Source organism: Oncorhynchus nerka, linkage group LG13, assembly GCF_034236695.1.
Source record: "Oncorhynchus nerka isolate Pitt River linkage group LG13, Oner_Uvic_2.0, whole genome shotgun sequence".
Lineage (NCBI taxonomy): Eukaryota > Metazoa > Chordata > Actinopteri > Salmoniformes > Salmonidae > Oncorhynchus > Oncorhynchus nerka.
In genome coordinates, this window is record NC_088408.1 from 58349265 (window position 1) to 58370651 (window position 21387).

At 42.5% G+C, this 21387-nt stretch overlaps 2 protein-coding genes across 6 annotated transcripts in view; one reads left to right on the forward strand and one right to left on the reverse strand.

Moving 5' to 3' along the window:
- LOC115139734 (ras GTPase-activating protein 1-like) overlaps positions 1-13257 on the forward strand; it is a 51366-nt gene extending 38109 nt beyond the window's left edge. For 3 of the 4 annotated variants that reach the window (XM_029677446.2, XM_029677448.2, XM_029677449.2), the window contains exons 5-26: positions 51-168; positions 434-465; positions 3608-3660; positions 5513-5663; positions 5985-6063; positions 6189-6312; positions 6563-6719; positions 6928-7015; positions 7113-7193; positions 7558-7715; positions 7893-7969; positions 8108-8280; positions 9575-9734; positions 9907-10049; positions 10548-10663; positions 10862-10966; positions 11332-11418; positions 11598-11665; positions 11777-11865; positions 12043-12120; positions 12239-12373; positions 12504-13257. In XM_029677446.2, coding sequence (XP_029533306.1) covers positions 51-168; positions 434-465; positions 3608-3660; positions 5513-5663; positions 5985-6063; positions 6189-6312; positions 6563-6719; positions 6928-7015; positions 7113-7193; positions 7558-7715; positions 7893-7969; positions 8108-8280; positions 9575-9734; positions 9907-10049; positions 10548-10663; positions 10862-10966; positions 11332-11418; positions 11598-11665; positions 11777-11865; positions 12043-12120; positions 12239-12373; positions 12504-12587 — 2356 coding nt within the window. In that variant the 3' untranslated portion in view covers positions 12588-13257. The remainder of the gene's footprint in view (positions 1-50; positions 169-433; positions 466-3607; positions 3661-5512; positions 5664-5984; positions 6064-6188; positions 6313-6562; positions 6720-6927; positions 7016-7112; positions 7194-7557; positions 7716-7892; positions 7970-8107; positions 8281-9574; positions 9735-9906; positions 10050-10547; positions 10664-10861; positions 10967-11331; positions 11419-11597; positions 11666-11776; positions 11866-12042; positions 12121-12238; positions 12374-12503) is intronic. The other variant, XM_029677447.2, reaches the window with a different exon arrangement.
- ccnh (cyclin H) lies at positions 12798-20947 on the reverse strand. Of its 2 annotated transcripts, none has more exons than XM_029677452.2 (10): positions 20665-20947; positions 20290-20419; positions 17835-17957; positions 17674-17747; positions 17202-17415; positions 16821-16984; positions 16558-16628; positions 16296-16404; positions 13871-13934; positions 12798-13795 (listed from the first exon to the last, which is right to left on the reverse strand). In XM_029677452.2, the coding sequence occupies exons 2-10, from the start codon at positions 20404-20406 to the stop codon at positions 13763-13765; spliced, it is 969 nt and encodes a 322-aa protein (XP_029533312.1). In that variant the 5' UTR covers positions 20407-20419; positions 20665-20947; the 3' UTR covers positions 12798-13762. The 2 variants fall into 2 exon arrangements, with proteins under 2 accessions (XP_029533312.1, XP_029533310.1); XM_029677450.2 differs by having other exon boundaries at positions 12798-13798; positions 20665-20946.
- Between the last annotated feature and the right edge of the window lie 440 nt (positions 20948-21387).

A 21387-nucleotide genomic window follows, 5' to 3' on the forward strand; every position in this document is an offset into this window, starting at 1 on the left:
ACATATTTTTTGCCCCCAGTTTTTATTTTTCTTCTCTCCATGTCTGTTAGCTTCCTGAAAGGGGACATGTTTATCGTTCACAATGAACTGGATGACGGCTGGATGTGGGTGACCAACGTGAGGACGGAGGAGCAGGGCCTCATTGTGGAGGACCTGGTGGAGGAGGTGGTGAGTTGAGTACAGCACAATGTCTGCTCTGCACAGGTCTGGGATCAGCCCTAACCCGTAACCAAATTGCACTATTCCCTATGTAGGGCACTACTATATACAGGAAATAAGGTGCATTTTGGGACAGTCATGGTTTGCCATTTAAACATTTATTTTCTCAACCTTTTCTACTCAGCTGGCAATTGGAGTCTTTATGGGTCTATTCAGGTGTTTTCTTTTTCATTTGTTGTTACGTCTCCACTGATTTGTTCGTGCTTATTTTCAGGGACGGGAGGAGGACCCACACGAGGGCAAAGTGTAAGTTCTGATTTGGCTTTTTCCTCTTAGGTTGCCATAATGTCTATGTATAGTATATGTTATTTCATATGTAAACCTTTGTCAATACAGATAATTTCATCAACACTTTTCTCAATACCCACCATTATCCAACCTCCCACAAAACATTCACTCAATAGGTGATATTAATTCCGGAAAATGGCTGTTTGGATATTTTTAGACAGCCTATCATTTGAGGTTCATTACGTCCCTGCCTTCTGGCTGCCTCGACATACGCAACCCATGTTTACCCTATCCTCTAGCCAAATTATGTTTTCATGTGGTGCACGAATGGGTAGGGAAGCTTGATTGAGAGCATACTGTATACAGTATGTGCCGTTACTGACTTTGACATAATCCATGTTTGCATCTACACGGCTCAATGAATCTCTAACAATAATGGTGTGACTCTGACCCAACACACACAGTAAGGCTGTAAATGTGTGTTCATTTTGTTTGCCGGCTTCCCAAAGACAGACATACAGTTGAAGTTTTTACATACACCTTAGCCAAATACATTTAAACTCAGTTTTTCACAATTCCTGACATTTAATCCCAGTAAAAATTCCCTGTTTTAGGTCAGTTAGGATCACCACTTTATTTTAAGAACTTGAAATGTAAGAATAATACTAGAGAGTGATTTATTTCAGCTTTTATTTCTTTCATCACATTCCCAGTGGGTCAGAAGTTTACATATACTCAATTAGTATTTGGTAGCATTGCCTTTAAATTGTTTAACTTGGGTCAAACATGTTGGGTAGTCTTCCACAAGCTTCCCACAATAAGTTGGGTGAATTTTGGCCCATTCCTCCTGACAGCTGGTGTAACTGAGTCAGGTTTGTAGGCCTCCTTACTTGCACACGCTTTTTCAGTTCTGCCCACAAATTTTCTATAGGATTGAGGTCAGGACTTTGTGATGGCCACTCCAATACCTTGACTTTGTTGTCCTTAAGCCATTTTGCCACAACTTGGAAGTATGCTTGGGGTCATTGTCCATTTGGAAGACTCATTTGTGGCCAAGCTTTAACTTCATGACTGATGTCTTGAGATGTTGCTTCAATATATCCATATAATTTTCCTGCCTCATGAAGCCATCTATTTTGTGAAGTGCACCAGTCCCTCCTGCAGCAAAGCACCCCCACAACATGATGCTGCCTCCCCCGTGCTTCACTGTTGCGATGGTGTTCTTCGGCTTGCAAGCCTCCCCCTATTCCCTCCGAACATAACGATGGTCATTATGGCCAAACAGTTCTATTTTTGTTTCATCAGACCAGAGGACATTTCTCCAAAAAGTACAATCTTTGTCCCCATGTGCAGTTGCAAACCGTAGTCTGGCCTTTTTATGGCGGTTTTGGAGCAGTGGCTTCTTCCTTGCTGAGCAGCCTTTCAGATTATGTTGATATAGGACTCGTTTTACTGTGGATATAGACACTTTTGTACCTGTTTCCTCCAGCATCTTCACAAGGTCTTTTGCAGTTGTTCTGGGATTGATTTGCACTTTTCGCACCAAAGTACGTTCATCTCTAGGAGACAGAACTTGTTTCCTTTCTGAGCGGTATGACTGCTGTGTGGTACCATGGTGTTTATACTTGCATACTATTGTTTGTACAGATAAACATGGTACCTTCAGGCATTTGGAAATTGCGCCCAGGATGAACCAGACTTGTGGAGGTTACATTTTTTTAAATCTGAGGTCTTGCCAGATTTCTTTTGATTTTCCCATGATGTCAAGCAAAGAGCCACTGAGTTTTAAGATAGGCCTTGAAATACATCCACAGGTACACCTCCGATTGACTCAAATGATGTCAATTAGCCTATGAGAAGCTTCTAAAGCCATGACATAATTTTCTGGAATTTTCCAAGCTGTTTAAAGGCACAGTCAACTTAGTGTATATAAACTTCTGACCCACTGGAATTGTGTTACAGGGAATTATAAGTGAAATAACCTGTCTGTAAACAATTGTTGGAAAAATGACTTGTGTCATGCCCAAAGTAGATGTCCTAACCGACTTGCCAAAACTATAGCTTGTTAATTAACAATACATTTGTGGAGTGGTTGAAGAACCCGTTTTAATGACTCCAACCTAAGTGTATGTAAACTTCTGACTTCAACTGTATGTACAATGTGAAAAATGAATTTTACAAATCCAACATTAAAGAAATTGTATTGTATCCGTTAATTAACTAAAGTTGCTTTGTTTTGTACGAGTAGTTGAGTATTTGGAGTGAGATGACGTTAGAAGGACTGACATTGGCCTCCCGGGATGCGCGTTGTGTTAAGATGCAGTGCGGCTTGGTTGGGTTGTTTCGGGGGACGCATGGCTTTCGACCTTCGTCTCTCCTGAGCCCGTACAGGAGTTGTAGTGATGAGACAAGATAATTACAAAAAAAAATGGGAACTGCATCGCAGCGCTAGCTGTTCCACCGAGACTCTGGGTTCGCGCCCAGGCTCTGTTGCAGCCGGCCGTGACCAGGAGGTCCGTCGGGCAACGCACAATTGGCTTAGCGTCGTCCGGGTTAGGAAGGGTTTGGCCGGTAGTGGTATCCTTGTCTCATCGCGCACCAGCGACTCCTGTGGCGCAGTGCAAGGTCGCCAGGTGCACGGTGTTTCCTCCGACACATTGGTGCGGCTGGCTTCCAGGTTGGATGCGCGCTATGTTAAGAAGCAGTGCGGCTTGGCCAGGTTGTGTTTCGGAGGACGCATGACTTTCGACCTTCATCTCTCCTGGCTTCCAGGTTGGATGCGCGCTATGTTAAGAAGCAGTGCGGCTTGGCCAGGTTGTGTTTCGGAGGACGCATGACTTTCGACCTTCATCTCTCCCGAGCCCGTATGGGAGTTGTAGTGATGAGACAAGATAGTAATTACTAAAAAAATTGGATACCACGAAATTGGGGAGAAAAGGTGGTTAAAATAAAATTTCAATAAAAAAGAATGAATGACTTGCTGTTTGGCGTTCACCAATAGGATCTATCAGGTTGTGATTCATCATCGTAGACTCTGATCTGACCCTTCTAAAACCCCTCAACCCCCCTTTAAACCCAGCACATTATTGATCTGTCGGTTTTCTTTTCCCTCCTCTCTCCCTTTTTTATCTCTAATGGTCCATCGTCATCCTCTCTGTAGTTGGTATCACGGCAAGATCAGCAAACAAGAGGCCTACAACTTGCTGATGACAGGTAGCAAGCACTATATTCTGTCTTTAGATTTTACATTCTCCTCACGATTAATGTAGTACAATGGGATTATGCTCCCATATCTGTGATCTGTTATCAACAAACCTTTTCTGTTGCTAAAATATACACTACTAGTCAAAAGTTTGGACATGCCTACTCATTCAAGGGTTTTCTTTATTTCTACAATTTTATACATTGTAGAATAATAGTGAAGACCTCAACTATGAAATAACACATATGGAATCATGTAGTAACCAAAAAAGTGTTTCTTCAAAATAGCCACCCTTTGCCTTGACAGCTTTGAACACTCTTGGCATTCGCTCAACCAGCTTCATGAGGTAGTCACCTGGAATGCTTTTCCAACAGTCTTGAAGGAGATCCCACATATGCTAAGCACTTGTTGGCTGCTTTTCCGTCACTGCAGTCCAACTCATCCCACACCATCTCAATTGGATTGAGGTTGGATTGAGGTCAGGTGATTGTGGAGGCCAGGCCATCTGATGCAGCACTCCATCACTCTCCTTGGCCAAATATTCCTTACACTGCCTGAATGTGGGTTTTGGGTCATTGTCCTGTTGAATAACAAATTATAGTCCCACTAAGCGCAAACCAATGGTAGCCATGCTTCTTGTTAAGTGTGCCTTGAATTCTAAATAAATCACTGACAGTGTCACCAGAAAAGCACCATCACACCACCACCTCCCATGCTTCACGGTGGAAACCACACATGCGGAGATCATCCATTCACCTACTTTGCGTCTCCCAAAGACACGGCGATTGGAACCGAAGAGCTCAATTTTGGACTCATCAGACCAAAGGAAATATTTCCACAGGTCTACTGTCCTTTTGTGCTTGTTTCTTGGCCTATGCAAGTCTCTTCTTATTGGTGTTATTATTTATTTGACCTTTATTTAACTAGGCAAGACAGTTGAGAACAAATTCCTATTTTCAATGATGGCCTAGGAACAGTGGGTTAACTGCCTTGTTCAGATTTCAACAGATTTCGATCTTGCAACCTTTCGGTTACTTGTCCAACGCTCTACCCATTAGGCTACCTGCCGCCCCTGAACATGTGTCCTTTAGAAGTGGTTTCTTTGCAGCAATTTGACCATGAAGGCCTGATTTCAGTCGCCTCTGAACAGTTGAGGTTGAGATGTGTCTGTTACTTGAACTCTGAAGCATTTATTTGGACTGCAATCTGAGGTGCAGTTAATTGCTGATAACTAACTTATTATCTGCTGCAGAGGTAACTTTGGATCTTCCTTTCCTGTGGCGGTCCTCATGAGAGCCAGTTTCATAGCTCTTGATGGGTTTTGCGACTGCACTTGAAGAAAGGTTCAAAACTCTTGAACTGTTCCGTATTGACTGACCTTCATGTCTTAAAGTAATGATGGACTGTTGTTTATCTTTGCTTATTTGAGCTGTTCTTGCCATAATGTGGACTGGGTCTTTTGACCAAATATGGCCATCTTCTGTATACCAACACAACTGATGGGCTCAAATGCATTAAGAAGGAAAGAAATTCCAACAATGCACAACTGTTAATTGAAGTGCAGTCCAAGTGACTAGCTCATGAATCTGGTTGTGCAAAGCTGTCATCAAGGCGCAGGTGGCTACTTTGAAGAATCTCAAATGTAAAATATATTTAGATTAGTTTTTGTTTTGGTTACTACATGATTCCATGTGTTATTTCATAGTTTTGATGTCTTCACTATTATTCTACAATGTAGAAAATGGTCAAATAAAAACCCTGGAATGTGTAGGTGTTTGTAGATGTCCAAACTTTTGACTGGTACTGTATGTTCCAATACTGTCAATGTCAACAATCATTGTGATTTCTCTTTCCCTTATTTAGTTGGCCAAGTGTCCAGCTTCCTGGTCCGGCCGTCAGACAACACACCCGGGGACTACTCCCTGTTTTTTCGCACCAATGAGAACATCCAAAGGTTTAAGATATGCCCCACGCCCAACAATCAGTACATGATGGGGGGGAGATACTACAACAGGTATGTGTAGCAGGGGCACGTACTGTCTCCCAGTGCAGTAGTGATGAATCGAGACTTTTAATAGAATCAGAAAATAACCTGGCCTGTAAATAGTGCCGAGAGGTTTTCCTGGTCGTGGGATGTGGTCAGGAAATCCTTTTTGGCATTACCTGTAATCATACAGTATAAAGCTGTGGTGATATCCAGGTATACAGTTCCACATAGAAGTGGAGGTTATATAGAAATGACTATATAAAAGTCTGATACGTTAGGAACGAGTATGGTGGTTAGTGCTGGTCATTAGAAATAACTGCTGTGCTCTGTCTGTTCTCTCTCTGGCAGTGTTGATGACATTATTGAGCATTATAAGAAAGAGCAGATCGTGGAGGGCTACAACCTGAAAGATGCTGTTTCAGTGCAGGTAAGCCTGAGTCCACTAACCTCCGTTGTGGTGCTACTCCTGTCCATAACAGTTTGAGACGGCTATAGATGTACAGGTATTTAATGGTGTTGATGTGGGGTTTTATTAACATTTGTGTATTTCAGCAACAGGAACAAGTGCTTTCAGACTTGGTGGACGGCAAGGAGATCTATAACACTATCAGACGGAAAACGAAAGACGCCTTCTACAAAAACATTGTCAAGAAAGGCTACCTCCTATTCAACAAAGGTACCCATATGTTTTTATGCTCAAATGCCTGTAAATGTCATCTTCCAGACCTTAGCCCATTTCTCTCTCTCCCACTTCTCCCTGAAGTGGTCACTGGTATACCACCCCTCATGGATTTAAAAGGCACGGATTGGTGTAATAATAAATATGATGCAAACTCCCCCCTGAACTTGAGAGGGAGTGAACAAGTGCAGGCAGATGGGAGGGAATTGGCCTCATGTCTTCTCCCCTCTCCTCTTCCTACTCCCAGGCAAAGGCAAGCGCTGGAAGAACCTCTACTTCATCTTGGAGGGGAACGACGCCCAGCTCATCTACTTTGAGAGTGAGAAGAGGGCCACTAAACCCAAAGGCCTGATTGACCTGAGCGTGTGCTCGGTGTACGGCGTGCACGACAGTCTGTTTGGCAGGTGAGACATTTCACCCATTTACCATTGATCCTAGATCTGAGAGAACATTGAATGGGACAATAACGAATCATTGCGACAGAACATATGCCTATGGTTGTTTATTAGTCTTTTCTTTAAGTTCTTCTGTCTGAGTTTGCTAGGAGTGAATACGTTCGATTGGGCACGTGCTTGTTGAGTCACAACTATCTGCTCCTGTTTTTGTTTGCAGGCCAAACTGTTTCCAAGTTGTGATCCAGCACTTTAGTGAGGAACAGTACATATTCTACTTTGCTGGCGAGACCCCTGAACAGGCACAGGTTTGTACTGATCTGTCTCGCACACTCTTTCTTTCTTTGGGACATTCTTCAATCACACCTTTATTTAATCTAACAGTGTTTTTTTCCCTCTTTATAGGACTGGATGAAATGTCTGCAGACGTTCTGCAGTAACCTTAGGAAACCCACCCAGCCCACTCCCAACAAGAGGCTCCGACAGGTACAAACGCACTGTCAAGTGCTATTTTTATAGTGCTTTTATCATTTTTTTTTACTTAAATATTTTTACTTAAATATATGCTCTTTATTTTTAACTGCGCCAAATGAAATTCCTTTGTTTGATATGGCAAAAAAGTATTGAATCTTGAAATCCAAGTTGGGCCTTCACTCCCCAAAGAAAAAAGTTTAATTACAGATTTGGACATTTTAGCAGATGCCATTATCCAAAGCGTCTTACAGCGAACACATGTAGGTGGCCCATGCGGGATTCAAACCTACTAATTTGTAGTTCCAAGCAGCTGAGTCATCAGAAGCCCTGGCTGTGACTGACTGCCTGACTGTTGACCTGGTATGTGTCCCATCAGGTGAGCAGTCTGGTCCTGTACGTGGAGGAGGCCCACAAGCTGCCAGTGAAGCACTTCACCAACCCCTACTGCAACATCTACCTGAACAGTGTGCAGGTGGCTAAGACCCACCCTCGAGAGGGCCAGAACCCAGTCTTCACTGAGGAGTTCATCTTTGAGTGAGTTCTAATTCCATCTTCATTCAAAGTGTTATTGGCAATTTAGGGGGAATTGGGACATTTTTATTTGGCTTCCATACTGCACTTACTGATGTAATCATTGCCATCAGCTGTCCAATCATGTTTGGGTTCACTAAATTGACAGACAATATTGTTCTATTTTTTTCCCCCCTTCAGTGACTTGTCGAGTGAAATCAACAGGTTTGAAATCAGCCTGAGTAACAAGACAAAGAAGAGCAAAGAAAGTGACATCTGTGAGTCTCTGTTCTACTTAGACTAGAGCTATGTCACAAAATCTAACAATCTCTTTATAATCCCATTCCATATTGATATGAGAAAAACAGTGTTTTATTGTCTGTGTTCCACTAAATGTCTCTCTCCCTCTGCTTCAGTATTCATGCGTTGCCAGCTGAGCCGACTGCAGAAGGGCCAGATGATAGACGAGTGGTTCCCTCTAAGCTCCCACGTGCCTCTGAAGGGCATCGAGCCGGGCTCCCTGAGGGTGCGAGCCCGCTACTCCATGGAGAAGATAATGCCTGAGGAGGAGTACAGCGAATTCAAAGAGGTCACACACACACGTATTAATGAAGATGATGATGGAGTCATTCATTAACTTCTCTAGGGTAGGGGGCAGTATTCAGGATTTTGGTTTAAAAGCATGCCCAAATTAAACTACCTGCTACTCGGGACCAGAAGATATGATATGCATATAACTGGTAGATTTGGATAGAAAACACTCTAAAGTTTCCAAAACTGTTAAAATAGTGTCTGCGTACAACAGAACTGATTTGGCAGGCGAAAACCTGAGAAAAATCCATTCAGGAAGCAGGGTTTTTGTTTTGTAGTTTTCTATTCAATGCCATTACCCTATCCATTGACTTAGGACTCAAATTGCAGTTCCTATGCCTTCCACTAGATGTCAAGTCTTTAGAAATGGTTTCAGGCTTGTATTCTGAAAAATTAGGGAGTAAGAGCAGTCTGAATGAGTGGACCCTGCTGTGTCACAGAGCTTTTTCATGCGTGCAACCAGAGAGTGCCTTTCTTGTTTACCTTTTTATATTGACGACGTTATTGTCCGGTTGAAATATTATAGATCATTTAGGCTAAAAACAACCTGAGTATTAAATATAAACATTGTTTGACAAGTTTCTATGAACTTTACGGATACAATTTGGATTTTTGGTCTGCCTGTTTTGACTGCGTTTGAGCCTGTGGATTACTGAAGAAAACACGTAAACAAAATGGATGTTTTCGGGTATATAAAGAGACTTTATCGAACAAAAGGAATATTTATTGAGTAAATGAATGTCTTCTGAGTGCAACCATATGAAGGTCATCAAAGGTAAGGGATTCATTTTATCTCTATTTCTGACTTGTGTAACTCGTCTACTTGGCTGGTTACTGTTTGTAATGATTTGTCTGCTATGTTCTCAAATAATCGTACGGTATGCTTAAAGCCGTAAAGCATTTTTAAAAATCTGACAGTGGTTGGATTCACAAGAAGTTAATCTTTAAACCTATGTAAAATATGTTTTGTTTTCTGAATTTTTATAATGAGTATTTCTGTATTTGAATTTGGCGCTCTGCAATCTCACTGGATGTTGGCCAGGTGGGACGCTAGCGCTCCACATACCCTAGAGAGGTTAATTAAGGATTACCATTAGTCAAGGTACAAAGACCAGCACTCGGTTGCAATAAGCGAGACACCAAAACATGGATCAGCAGTTAGTAACAAATACTGTATTACGTGTGAGGTACATAGTATGTGTCCTGGAAAAATACATGTCAAAATGATGGCCGCTTGTTTGACCATAGGTCACCGACATTGACTCTGTCTGGTTGTCTATGTATCCCCACAGCTGATCCTGCTGAAAGAGTTCCATGTGATCTATGCTCTGGCCCATGTGTGTGGGCAGGACCGCACCCTGCTGGCCAGCATCCTGCTGCGCATCTTCAGACACGAGAAGACAGAGGCCCCCTTACTCAGGACACTCAATGACCGAGAGATCAACATGGAGGGTAAGACAGACACACCTCTGCATGTTGTAGCGACATTGTGAAAGCCTACTTCACAATGATAAAGAGCCAATCTCCACTTTTAGATGCTTTGTGTTTATGATTCCAACATGAAAGCTATGACACACACACACACTTAGCTGATGAGAAGTCCCCTCTCTCTGGTGGTTCCCAGACGAGGCGACGACCCTGTTCCGAGCGACCACGCTGGCCAGCACGCTGATGGAGCAGTACATGAAGGCCACGGCCACACCCTTCGTCCACCACGCCCTCAAAGACACCATCCTTAAGATCATGGAGAGCAAGCAGTCCTGCGAGGTAAACACACAACACATACACATTTTCTGACATGCAGAAAGGCTTTAGCCTTATTTCGTTTAGCCCAAGCTCTACCTACTGTATCAGTTTGGCAACATCTTACGTCTGTAAAGTTACTTTAGTCAACTCTTTCAGCAGAGAAGTGTGTGGGCAACAACTCAGCTATTCTTCACTTTATCTCCCGAGTGGAGTGGAACACTTTGCATTTATAACATCATATCAGTACTTTGGCTACACAAAGACAAAACAGTAACTCATGTCACAATGACACAGATTCACAGTGCTGTTGTGATCTCACAGGACTCTTCAGACTGACTGTCTCCTCCAGTGGAACAGAGGGCATTACACATTATCTTCCACAGTTGCTTTCAACAGTAAATCCTACTCTAGTGAAATAATCTTATGTGGCCCATCTTGTTTTTGTTCACGAGCACACTTCTATCTGTATAATGAAACATCTCTCTTTCCTTTCCTGTTTTTCTGTGTCCCCCTCACTAGCTGAATCCCTCAAAACTGGAGAAAAACGAGGATGTGAATCTAAACCTAGCCCACCTCCTCAACATCCTGTCTGAGCTGGTGGAGAAGATCTTCATGGCTGCTGAGATCCTGCCCCCGTAAGCACACACCAATCCACGTTGCACATACCAACAAACTAACACGGGAACCATCCACATAGGGTTGGGGCGATGTATGAACTTTTGGCATATCGTCGATCGGGACTCATTGATTTGGACTAACAAAAGGACGAATCAATCCGTTAATTTGACTAGAATTCTGAAATGTCACTGTCTGTACTGTTCTGCTTTGTCAAGTGTAAATAGGCTATCATCTGTCATCGACGATGACGTCCCCATCGACGATGGCTGTCAATCATTATCGTCACCCGATGACATCATTCATCGGCCCAACCCTAATAAGTAAGGAAGTGTATATCCGACCGGCAGAACGAAAACTTAAGTTTAGGCATAGGGGTCGAAATTGAGGTTAAGGTTAGGAATAGTTTCAGTGAGGCATAAAAGTAACATTGGGGTTAGCGTAACGCCGCCATTCATTTTCTGCCGGTTAAATATACACTGCCATTTTAAATAACCATCTCCATAGTTTGAACCCTGTATATCATGACATTCTCCTGCAGTACAGTCAATCTATGTCGTCAGACAAACCAACAAATGAACACTGAACACATTAAATACATCCATAGGCTAGCTTGAAGTTCATAAATGTCTATTTAAGTCATGTTCCAGTAAATTCAGTCTCACTCTCTCTTCCATGACCCTTCCAGGACTCTAAGGTATATCTATGGGTGTCTGCAGAAATCAGTGCAGCAGAAATGGCCGACCAACACCACCATGAGAACCAGAGTCGTAAGGTAACTAACTGTACACACCATGTATCTACTTTGCCATCTGCAACCCTCATGGATAGGCAGCTCACAGCATTAGATCATTAGAAACCATTCTAGTGTTATGGTGCCTTTGGTCAAGGGGGGCCTATATCAGGAATGTTTGGGAAGCATTGATCTAACGGATACTTGTTTCGCTCTTCCAGTGGCTTTGTGTTCCTGAGACTGATCTGTCCTGCCATCCTCAACCCAAGAATGTTCAACATCATTGCTGGTGAGCCTTTAACCTTTGTATTTGTTATTGCATAAATTGATTATTTCTTAGCATGGAATGAAGAGTGTGTCCATACATTACTTAATTTACTTGTTCATCTTTTTTTTGTAGACCCTCCCTCTGCAACAGCAGGCCGTACCCTCACATTGATTGCCAAGTCTGTCCAGAACCTGGCTAACCTGGTGGAGTTTGGTGCTAAGGTACGACCACCTTAAAGCTCCTACACTGTTCCGTGTAGGGACGTTTGCATCCCTGTTGTCTAAGCGCAATCCTCCATAGCTGTGCGTTGTACCTTGTTTCCATCCTTCAGGGAACAGTATTTATATCTTTACTTTCTGACATAATGTTAATGGAGTGTGTTCCTCTTTTCAATCCAGGAGCCCTACATGGAGGGTGTGAACCCCTTCATCAAAAACAACAAACATAGGATGATCATGTTTCTGGATGAGTTGGGGGTAGGTTACTTGTTTCCATTTCTGTTAAGAGACCGTTGGAAGTCTTTAGGAACCTGCAGACATGTGGCAGTTCTGTTCCAATGTCTAGGTCAGATGTTAACATGCGTGTCCTTCACAGAATGTCCCTGACCTCCCTGAAGTTACAGAGCACTTTAGGACAGACCTGTCCCGTGACCTTGCAGCCCTGCATGAGATCTGTGTCTCTCACTCAGACGATCTCCGCACCCTGAGCAACGAGAGGGGAGCACAGCAGGTGTGTGTGTGGCAAGTGCATTCAACCAGTGATTGAAAGGCCAAAAAGTATTTTTGAATCTGTTAATGACATGGTACCAAACATGCCATGATGATTGTAAACCATGGCTGTCTTATGTTTCTCTTTGTAGCACGTGCTGAAAAAGCTGCTGGCCATCACTGAGCTCCTTCAGCAGAAACAGGTTCACTATGCCATGTCCAACAGCAACAGGTAGTACAGCACTCCTCCCCTCTCCATCCATCCCGCCTTTTCCTCGCACGGAGTTGCACATGGGAACCGACCAAGCATGCTCCACTCATCACCATGGCAACCCACCCCTCATCTCCGAAAGCCCCGCCCACCATCCTGACAAAATTTCCCATGCCATGAGAACAGCAGCAAACAGAACCAGTACCTAAAAAAAACTTGCACCAGTGACAAACTGTTCATGATTCTGTATGTATCGTACCCCTTTTATTACAAGGGTCAAAGATTTTATTTCAAAGCAAAGCATCACATACCCAAGACATGTTTGCCATCTCCATTATGAGGAAAGTCAAACCTGTTTCTTATAACTGGATTATGAGCGATAATGCTTTTTATACTGTAATTTGACTGATTCCTTTTGTGGTTGTGACAATAGCCACAAAGTGCTGAAACTAGCGTTTCTTGTATGTCGTGTTTTTTTTCTTTTTCGGTTTGTTTGGAAATGTTAATACAGAAAGTATGTCAAATTCTCTTGCTGGAATCATGAGTATATAATTGAGACAAACTGAATTGTTTTGTTTTCCAACTGTATCATGTGTTTAGTTTAGTCTCAATGCCAGACAAGATACATAATCAAAGAAACAGCAGTACAGATTGTAACAGACATGCATGCACTTATTAAACTTTTTTGTAAAGTAGATAGTGGAATCTTTTCTTCCCCAGGTAACTGGTGTATTTCTCCTGAGAACACATGTCTGAGATTCAGAAGTGCAGCTCTGTATCATAGCACACTGTTAAATAGTGTATTGAAGCTCTGCTCAGACACAGGATGCCCACCTGAACTTTTTCCATGGAATATTCAAGCATACAGATATACCACATTATCACAAGAGAAACACATTTGGTATTTAAAGGTTGACACCATAAAACAAGTACAAAAATAGGTTTATTATATTACAAGACCATAATGTATGGCCTGATAAGAACAAGGAAATACACTAATGGCAGATTTCCCCCCCACACTGGGTAGACCACCTTGGTGATTGCTGATCCTTCAGTGGCAAAATGGTTGGGTGATCTATTCAATCCATATGGCAGAAGTTCAGCGTTAGTGATTTAAAGGCAATGTTAGAGCGTAAACGCTGCATATGTCGGCTGAATCGGCAATTCAGGGATACAGATTGAATAAAGCACTAATTGTTTTCACAAGTCATCCAAATCTTCATCCGTCCACTCCTCCTAGAAAACACAGCAAGCTATTAATGACATGAAATGTAGAGGCACTGGTAGCCAAAATGTGGTTCCACTCACTTCTTCTGTCATGCGGGGCTCTTTCGCTACATGATCGTCATCCTCATATCCTCGTTTTCTTTTCCTGTAGAACGGGTTAAGATTTAACTGTCAGATGAAAGAGCGCACAATCTTTTGTTTGGGTGGTATATGAAGTATTGGTGACCGGTAGGCTAAAACTGACTGGATTTATGAAAGGTAAAGAATCATGGAGATCGGTCTGCTGGAAGCTGTTTTAGCAGGCCACATTTGTTAAACATGTTATCCCTTCAAGTCATGCACATCTCCAGTCCCATGTCATCTGTCATGACACCACGGTGAACACCCTGCAAAGTGACTCTCCGGAGTCCATATCCGATTGTATGGATATAGAAGGGGTAGGGTGGCAGTCTTAAATAAATGGCATTAAGATGTAACTGATCGATGTGAGGCCTTTTCAACAGCGTACACTTTGTCTTGCAGGACCGAGTGCACCATCATGGCAATGTGAATTCTACAAAGACTGGACGGGTTGGTCAGTCAACCAAACCACCATCAAGCCCTGGACCGGAGACTAGGTGACTTTGTATTGAGCATGTAGCTTTCTGGATGTGTCGGTCCACTATAGCTGACTGGATCTGGGAATCTCTTGCCAGTCCCAAAGCCCTGGAACAGACACTGGTGAAATAAGGAAGAACTCCTTACCCAATGCTAGGTTGAACTATATTCAAGCTGAGCGGGCCAGACTGACATGAACAGGACACTGTTAGCCTATTTTGCCAGTTATATTATAGCTTACAGACAGCTAAAGAAAACTGAACTGGATCACCTATATGTTGATTGGCTTGGCCTTTGTCCTGAAATTGGGAGGGGGCCTGACTTGAACCCTAGAGACACTGCCTTTTCAACAGTGGAACCTTCCCAGAGGGCCTCGGGGCAGCGGTGAGCCAAACCATCGTAGCGATAACAACGATCTTCAGGGAAATCTAACATAGCACCTCCAAGACTAGCCTTAACTCACTTTACACACCACTTGATTTCACAACCCTAACTCCAAAATGGCAGTTTACAATTCACACTAGCTTCTTATACAGGTAACTGCCAAAATAGTGGAAACCCCTGGGTAAATGAGGGTTCTGGAGGCTCTTATGGTGTGGGGTGCATTTTCCTGGCGTGGTTTAGGTCCACATCCACAGAGTATGAGTGGTCACAATGGTTTGATGAGCTTGTAAACAATGTAAGCCATGGTCGTCTCAGTCACCAGATATCTGGGAGATTCTGGAGTGGCGCCTGAAACAGCGTTTCTACCACCAACAAAACACCAAATGATGGAATTTCTCATGGAAGAATGGTGTTGCCACCCTCCAATAGAGTTCCAGATACTTGTAGAATCTATGCCAAGGTCGCATTGAAGCTGGCGGCTTGTGGTGGCCCAACATCCTATTAAGACACTTGGGGTCATCTTTATTTTTTCAGTTACCTGTATATAGCACTGAAGCTACTAGCTATATCTTTTGTATGCTGCTTTGCCTGTTATATGACAAAACCAGTGTTTATGTATGATAGCTTATCATACAAATGTTAACCTAACAGTTTGTAAGAACTATTTGTAACATGTGCATGTATAACCCTATGGAAACTGCCAATGACTGGGCCTACATACAGTATGTGCTGCTCTGAGAAACTAAAGGAACTGAGAAATCCTCCCTTTAAGCCTGGGCACATCAACTGAAGCTTTCATATATTTGCAACTTCAAATGTAACCCTCACTAACCCACTTTCCTTGGCGATAACAAGCCAACACCACACTGACCAAGATAATTGATTAATTTTGTGCAGGCCATATACAGATTCACCTCTATGTCGTTTGAATGAGAACTGGCTGACTTAGTACTGCTCATACAAACCCCTCTAAAAGTCAGACTCAATTTAGATGCACTGAAGAGTATACAGACTTTACAAACCTCACCCAAGTGTTCATAGACTTGAGATATGGGTGAGATTAAACCCCACTCTTCAAATATATAAATGTCAGCTGTGCTTCATGGAGCGTGAAACTGTTCTGCTTCCTCTTTATTTCATATAGCTGATTGTGTTTATTTTTCTATCTGATAGACAGAACCGTGAATCTTTTGCATCTTATATACACTTGATCGACCTGGCTAAATAAAAACTTAGTATGTGTGGAGAAAGGTATTGCTGCTAGACTATTTATTATGAAGGGAGTTTGGATGAGTCCTGATTGTTATAGTAGTCTCAGAAGCCGGAATATCCTCTCGTTACCGGTCAGCCATTCCTATCACACAATATTAACCTGTTACTCAAGTCAGCTGATCATTTCTACCTTGAAATTCACTCCCTAGTTGTGCGGTAGTGCACCATGTAACCATACACTGCACAAATACAATCTAACAATTGTGTACGTTTGTAACTGACAGATGCATGCACTCAAGAAGGCTATACGTACATGTTGGAGTTTGTGCCAAAGTCAGCATGGACCCTCTCCAGTTTCACTTTGTAAGCGTTCACCTCGTCTGGTTTTGGAAGTTCATACTTTTTCATGAGACTTTTTATCCCTGTATGAAAAGGAAAAACACATTTTGATGTTTGTCACTGAAACAACATGTTAATGTTGCTTTGTAGAATGTTGATGTGCTGTCAAACAGATCAAACTTGCCACCAAGTGGTTGTAATTGGTAAATGCAACAATGCAGGCAAAAACTACTCACGTCTCATCGCGTCGTACATCTTTAAGAGAGTTTCTTTGTCCTCCTTCAGTCCCATACATTCGGTCAGATAGCTATAACAAAAGGGACAACAAAACTAGTTCAAGACTAAATTGATCATAATTCATGAAAACAGATTGTGAGAATACTACCCTGTCTACAATACACTATGGAAGAATGTTTTCACTTGCTGCTCTCTAGGCCATGTTCAGTCCATATCCCCTGGAACATCTAGTCTAGAACACAGAGACCTGTTAGTGGCCTACCTCTCCATGCTGAGGCCGGCCCGCGACGCACTGTTCAGGATGGCTGTCATGGCTATCTGAGATGGGGGAAACAGCAGCCCACTGTCTGTCAGGGTGACCCTCGTCAGGAAGTCATCAACACTCTTCCTCAGAGACTCTGGGTTCTCCAGAAGAGGGTACCTTGTCTGCGGAAAAGGTCACCAATAGACAGAGCTGTTGACTGAAGCCGTAGTTGGCACATAACCTGCTGGGTTTTCTATTCTTACAGAATCAACTAAGTCCACAACATGGCTCTTTCAATCTCAGCAGCATATAATTGCACTCCACCAGGTTTATGTTCATCTGCTGTATCTCTACTGCACATCATTGATCAAGTAAGTATCTCCATTTCCATCTACCCACCTTGATGTCTATGAGCAGGCCCTCCATAGGTCTGTAGGGGGTGTGCACCACCAGGTGGAAGTTGAGCTGCTGAATGAGAAGGAGCTCATACTCCAAAATCTGTTCAAGAGCCCTCTCCTGCCCGGCCGCACTCTCCTGCAGAAGATTCCCCACAAACTGGGTGCTGGACACATTAAACTCATCCACCTTACAGGACAGGTAGGCACAGATCAGCCTGAAAGAAAATAAAAGAAAGCAAGAAGACAGGGAAGAGGTGGGCCAAAAAGAGATAAGGGTGGCAAGGAGATTGGGTGAGAAAAAAAGAGCAGAGGAAAGGAAGGTTGGGAGAAGGGAAAAACGTGACGAGAGAATGAGGGCGAGAGAGGTTATGTACAGTGAGTTCAGAAATCAAATGTGTATCTGTATCTAAATAAGAGTTTCTCAACATAAGGCTCTGGGACTACTGGTCAAAGACAAGCCTTTTACTACTCACATGATTGTTCTGGGGTGGTATTCCATCAGTGAGTTGTTCAGGTAAAATCTCCGGAAATACATGATCGCTGTACCCTGTTGAGATGATTGCACTCTTAAGCCCCTTATATAAATCCAGGTGGACTAGATCTGATTTACAGTGTACCCTTACAAAATACATACCACAACAGACTTGGGCATCACAGGCTTGAAAACATTACAGAAGTCAAGGAGTCTCTTCTCATAGTGTCTGAAAAGGACATTCTCCTCGTGAGCCTCCAGGAACACGGCGTCACTAACCCCAGGCTTTATCAAGGCAGGGTCAAAGGAAAGGATGAGAGGGGGAACAACAAGGGCATTAAACTCAATGTTGGAAGCAGGTGGCAACTATAATCAAAGTTAAAAGATCCAATGAGGCCATTTTTTTAAAGTCTAAATTAAATCATTTCTGTGTAGCAAGTACCAAGCAAGAATTTTGCTGGGAGTGGTCTGAGTGGGGAGTGGAAAACTTAAAATTAGCTGTTATTGGCAGAGAAGTTTGGAACTCATTCTTATTGGTCTGTTAACTAGAACTAATTCACCAGGCAGTCCAAAGCCAAATATTTATTATAACTTACCCAAGACAGAACACAGCCTGTTGTTTTACAATAGGAGCATTTTTTTTTTACTTTGGCAAGGGGTAAAGTCTACTAAACTTAGTCCATTCTGTTCGTAAAATATTTTAGTTTGGGGAACAGAAAATTGCATTGAGATCGATAAGAAAAATGTGTAGAATTTTGGAAAGAATCCATCTTTTCCCACTGGCTTTCTCACATCTGAGTGTGCAAATGTCAACCGGATGCATACACCATTATTCTCACAGTATTATTCCAACCTCCAAGTTGGAAGTTTACATACACTTAGGTTGGAGTCATTAAAACTCGTTTTTCAACCACTCCTTGTTAACAAACTAAAGTTTTGGCAAGTCGGTTAGGACATCTACTTTGTGCATGACAATACATTTTTCCAACAATTGTTTACAGAAATTATTTAACTTATAATACACTGTATCACAATTCCAGTGGGTCAGAAGTTTACATACACTTAGTTGACTGTGCATTTAAACAGCTTGGAAAATTCCAGAAAATTATGTCATGGCTTTAGAAGGTTCTGATAGGCTAATTGACATCATTTGAGTCAATTGGAGGTGTACCTGTGGATGTATTTCAAGGCTTAACTTCAAACTCAGTGCCTCTTTGCTTGACATAATTGGAAAATCAAAAGAAATCAGCCAAGACCTCAGAAAAAAAAAATGGTAAACCTCCACAGGTTTGATTCATCGTTGGGAGCAATTTCCAAATGCCTGAAGGTACCACGTTCATCTGTACAAACAATTGTACACAAGTATAAACACCATGGGACCACGCAGCAGTCACACCGCTCAGGAAGGAGACGCATTCTGTCTCCTAGAGATGAACGTACTTGTGTGAAAAGTGCAAATCAATCCCAGAACAACAGCAAAGGACCCTGTGAGGATGCTGGAGGAAACGGGTACAAAAGTATCTATATCCACAGTAAAACGAGTCCTATATCGACATAACCTGAAAGGCCGCTCAGCAAGGAAGAAGCCACTGCTCAAAAACTGACATAAAAAAAGCCAGACTACAGTTTGCAAATGCACATGGGGACAAAGACCATACTTTTTGGAGAAATGTCCTCTGGTCAGATGAAACAAAAATAGAACTGTTTGGCCATGATGACCATTGTTATGGAGGAAAAAGGCTTGCAAGCCAAAGAACACAATCCTAACTGTGAAGCACGGGGTGGCAACATCATGTTGTGGGGGTACTTTGCTGCAGTTCACAAAATAGATGGCATATATCCAAAATTATGTGGATATATTGAAGCAACATCTCAATACATCAGTCAGGAAGTCAAAGCATTGTCCATTTGGGTCTCCCAAATGGACAATGACCCCAAGCATACTTGGCTTAAGGACAACAAAGTCAGGGTATTGAAGTGGCCATCACAAAGCCCTGACCTCAATCCCATAGAAAATGTGTGGGCAGAACTGAAAAAGCATGTGTGAGCAAGGAGGCCTACAAACCTGTCTCATGTTACACCAGCTCCATCAGGAGGAATGGGCCAAAATTCACCCAACTTATTGTGGGAAGCTTGTGGAAGGCTACCCGAAACGTTTGACCCAAGTTAAACAATTTAAAGGCAATGCTACCAAATACTAATTGAGTGTATGGTAACTTCTGACCCACTGGGAATGTGAGGAAGTAAAAGCTGAAATAAATCACTCTACTATTACCCTGACATTTCACATTCTTAAAATAGTGGTGATCCTAACTGACCTACGACAGGGAATATTTACTAGGATTAAATGTCAGGAACTGTGAAAAACTAAGTTTAAATGTATTTGGCTAAGGTGTATGTAAACTTCCAACTTCAACTGTATGTATGTCTGTCTTTGGGAGGCCGGCAAACAAAATTAACACACATTTACAGCCTTACTGTGTGTTGGGTCAGAGTCACACCATTGGGTGTATGTAAACTTCGGACTTCAACTGTATATATAAAACACAGGAAATCACGTTGTCTGCACCTGGCCTTTTAACACTAGCCTAATGTCAAATGTTTTAAATCATTTTACCTTCCCACTGGCAAGCATTTTGTTGCGATATTTCTGGTTGGCTTCATATCTCAGTTGTTCCAGACTTTCTTCATTGTCGAATGTCCAGTACTTTTTCTGTGAGCTAATGTGAAACATGGTGAAGCTCTGACTGCACATAACAGAAAATTGATTGTCAAATACTGTTACTTGAATAACAGTTACACAACATCACATGTGCATGCTACGTTAGCAAGCCAACAAACGGATTAGCCTATGCTATAGTATTTGATAGTTCGTTGCCTGTCCAATAGAAGATATTATAACTAGTTTAAAGAAGCAAGTGACGTTAAGCGGTAGCGAGTATTAAGCAAGCTGGTTGGCAACATTGAAGAAGAGGCCCCATTCTTTCCTTACCTTTTAGCTAGCCGATGGTAGCTAAGGCGTTAGTGCTAGCCGGCTGTTGCTATCTAGTCGGTCGTTGCTTTTCGACTTGTTAGCGAAGCTTCTACTAGCTGTCTAATCAAACTCCAGATGATCCGTACAAACGTTATGATATAACGAACTTGCTAGCTCAAACTATTAATATCTTTATGATTTTGAAAGTAACTAACTATCTTAGCAAGTAGCTTGCACATTCATATCAACAGCATGTCCATTGCGTAGTTGTACCGTAATATATGGTAAAGTGCGCAAAATGATATGCGCATGTAGGTGGGCAGGTAGCATTTATTGTCATGAAGCTTGACCCAGAGGCAGCTGTTGGTGAGTAGCTAGAACAGCCACAAAGTTAAAACAAACAATGTAAAACTGAACCTTAACCACACTGCTAACCCTAATGACTAAACCGAACCTTAAATTATGACCAAAAATCACATTTTTGTTTTCATGAATTTGATCATATTGTAGCGACCCGCACAGACAGCTGTGTGTTATGTGCTAGGCTAGGAGGTGGTTGTGTTGTACTGACCAGTACCCGGTGTTCGCGGGGTCCGACATGTCAATCAACCTGCTATCTGCCAATCACGGGAATGCCTGGAATGTTCTGATGCCGGGCATCCTGGTGGTTGGCGGAGTGGCGTGGAGGGGGGTTGGGCATTGGAAGTTAAGACCAGGTTCAGCCTTTGTTCTCTCTCTCTT

What these genes read in the sequence shown, in the direction of transcription:
- ccnh (XM_029677450.2), bottom strand. Translation starts at nt 20,406, where the DNA reads ATGTTTCACATTAGCTCACAGAAAAAGTACTGGACATTCGACAATGAA. An exon ending in GCCGGCCTCAGCATGGAGAG is followed by an intron (nt 16,629 to 16,820) that starts GTAGGCCACTAA and finishes CTTTTGTTATAG; the next exon opens with CTATCTGACCGAATGTATGG. An exon ending in GATGTACGACGCGATGAGAC is followed by an intron (nt 16,405 to 16,557) that starts GTGAGTAGTTTT and finishes CTTTTCATACAG; the next exon opens with GGATAAAAAGTCTCATGAAA.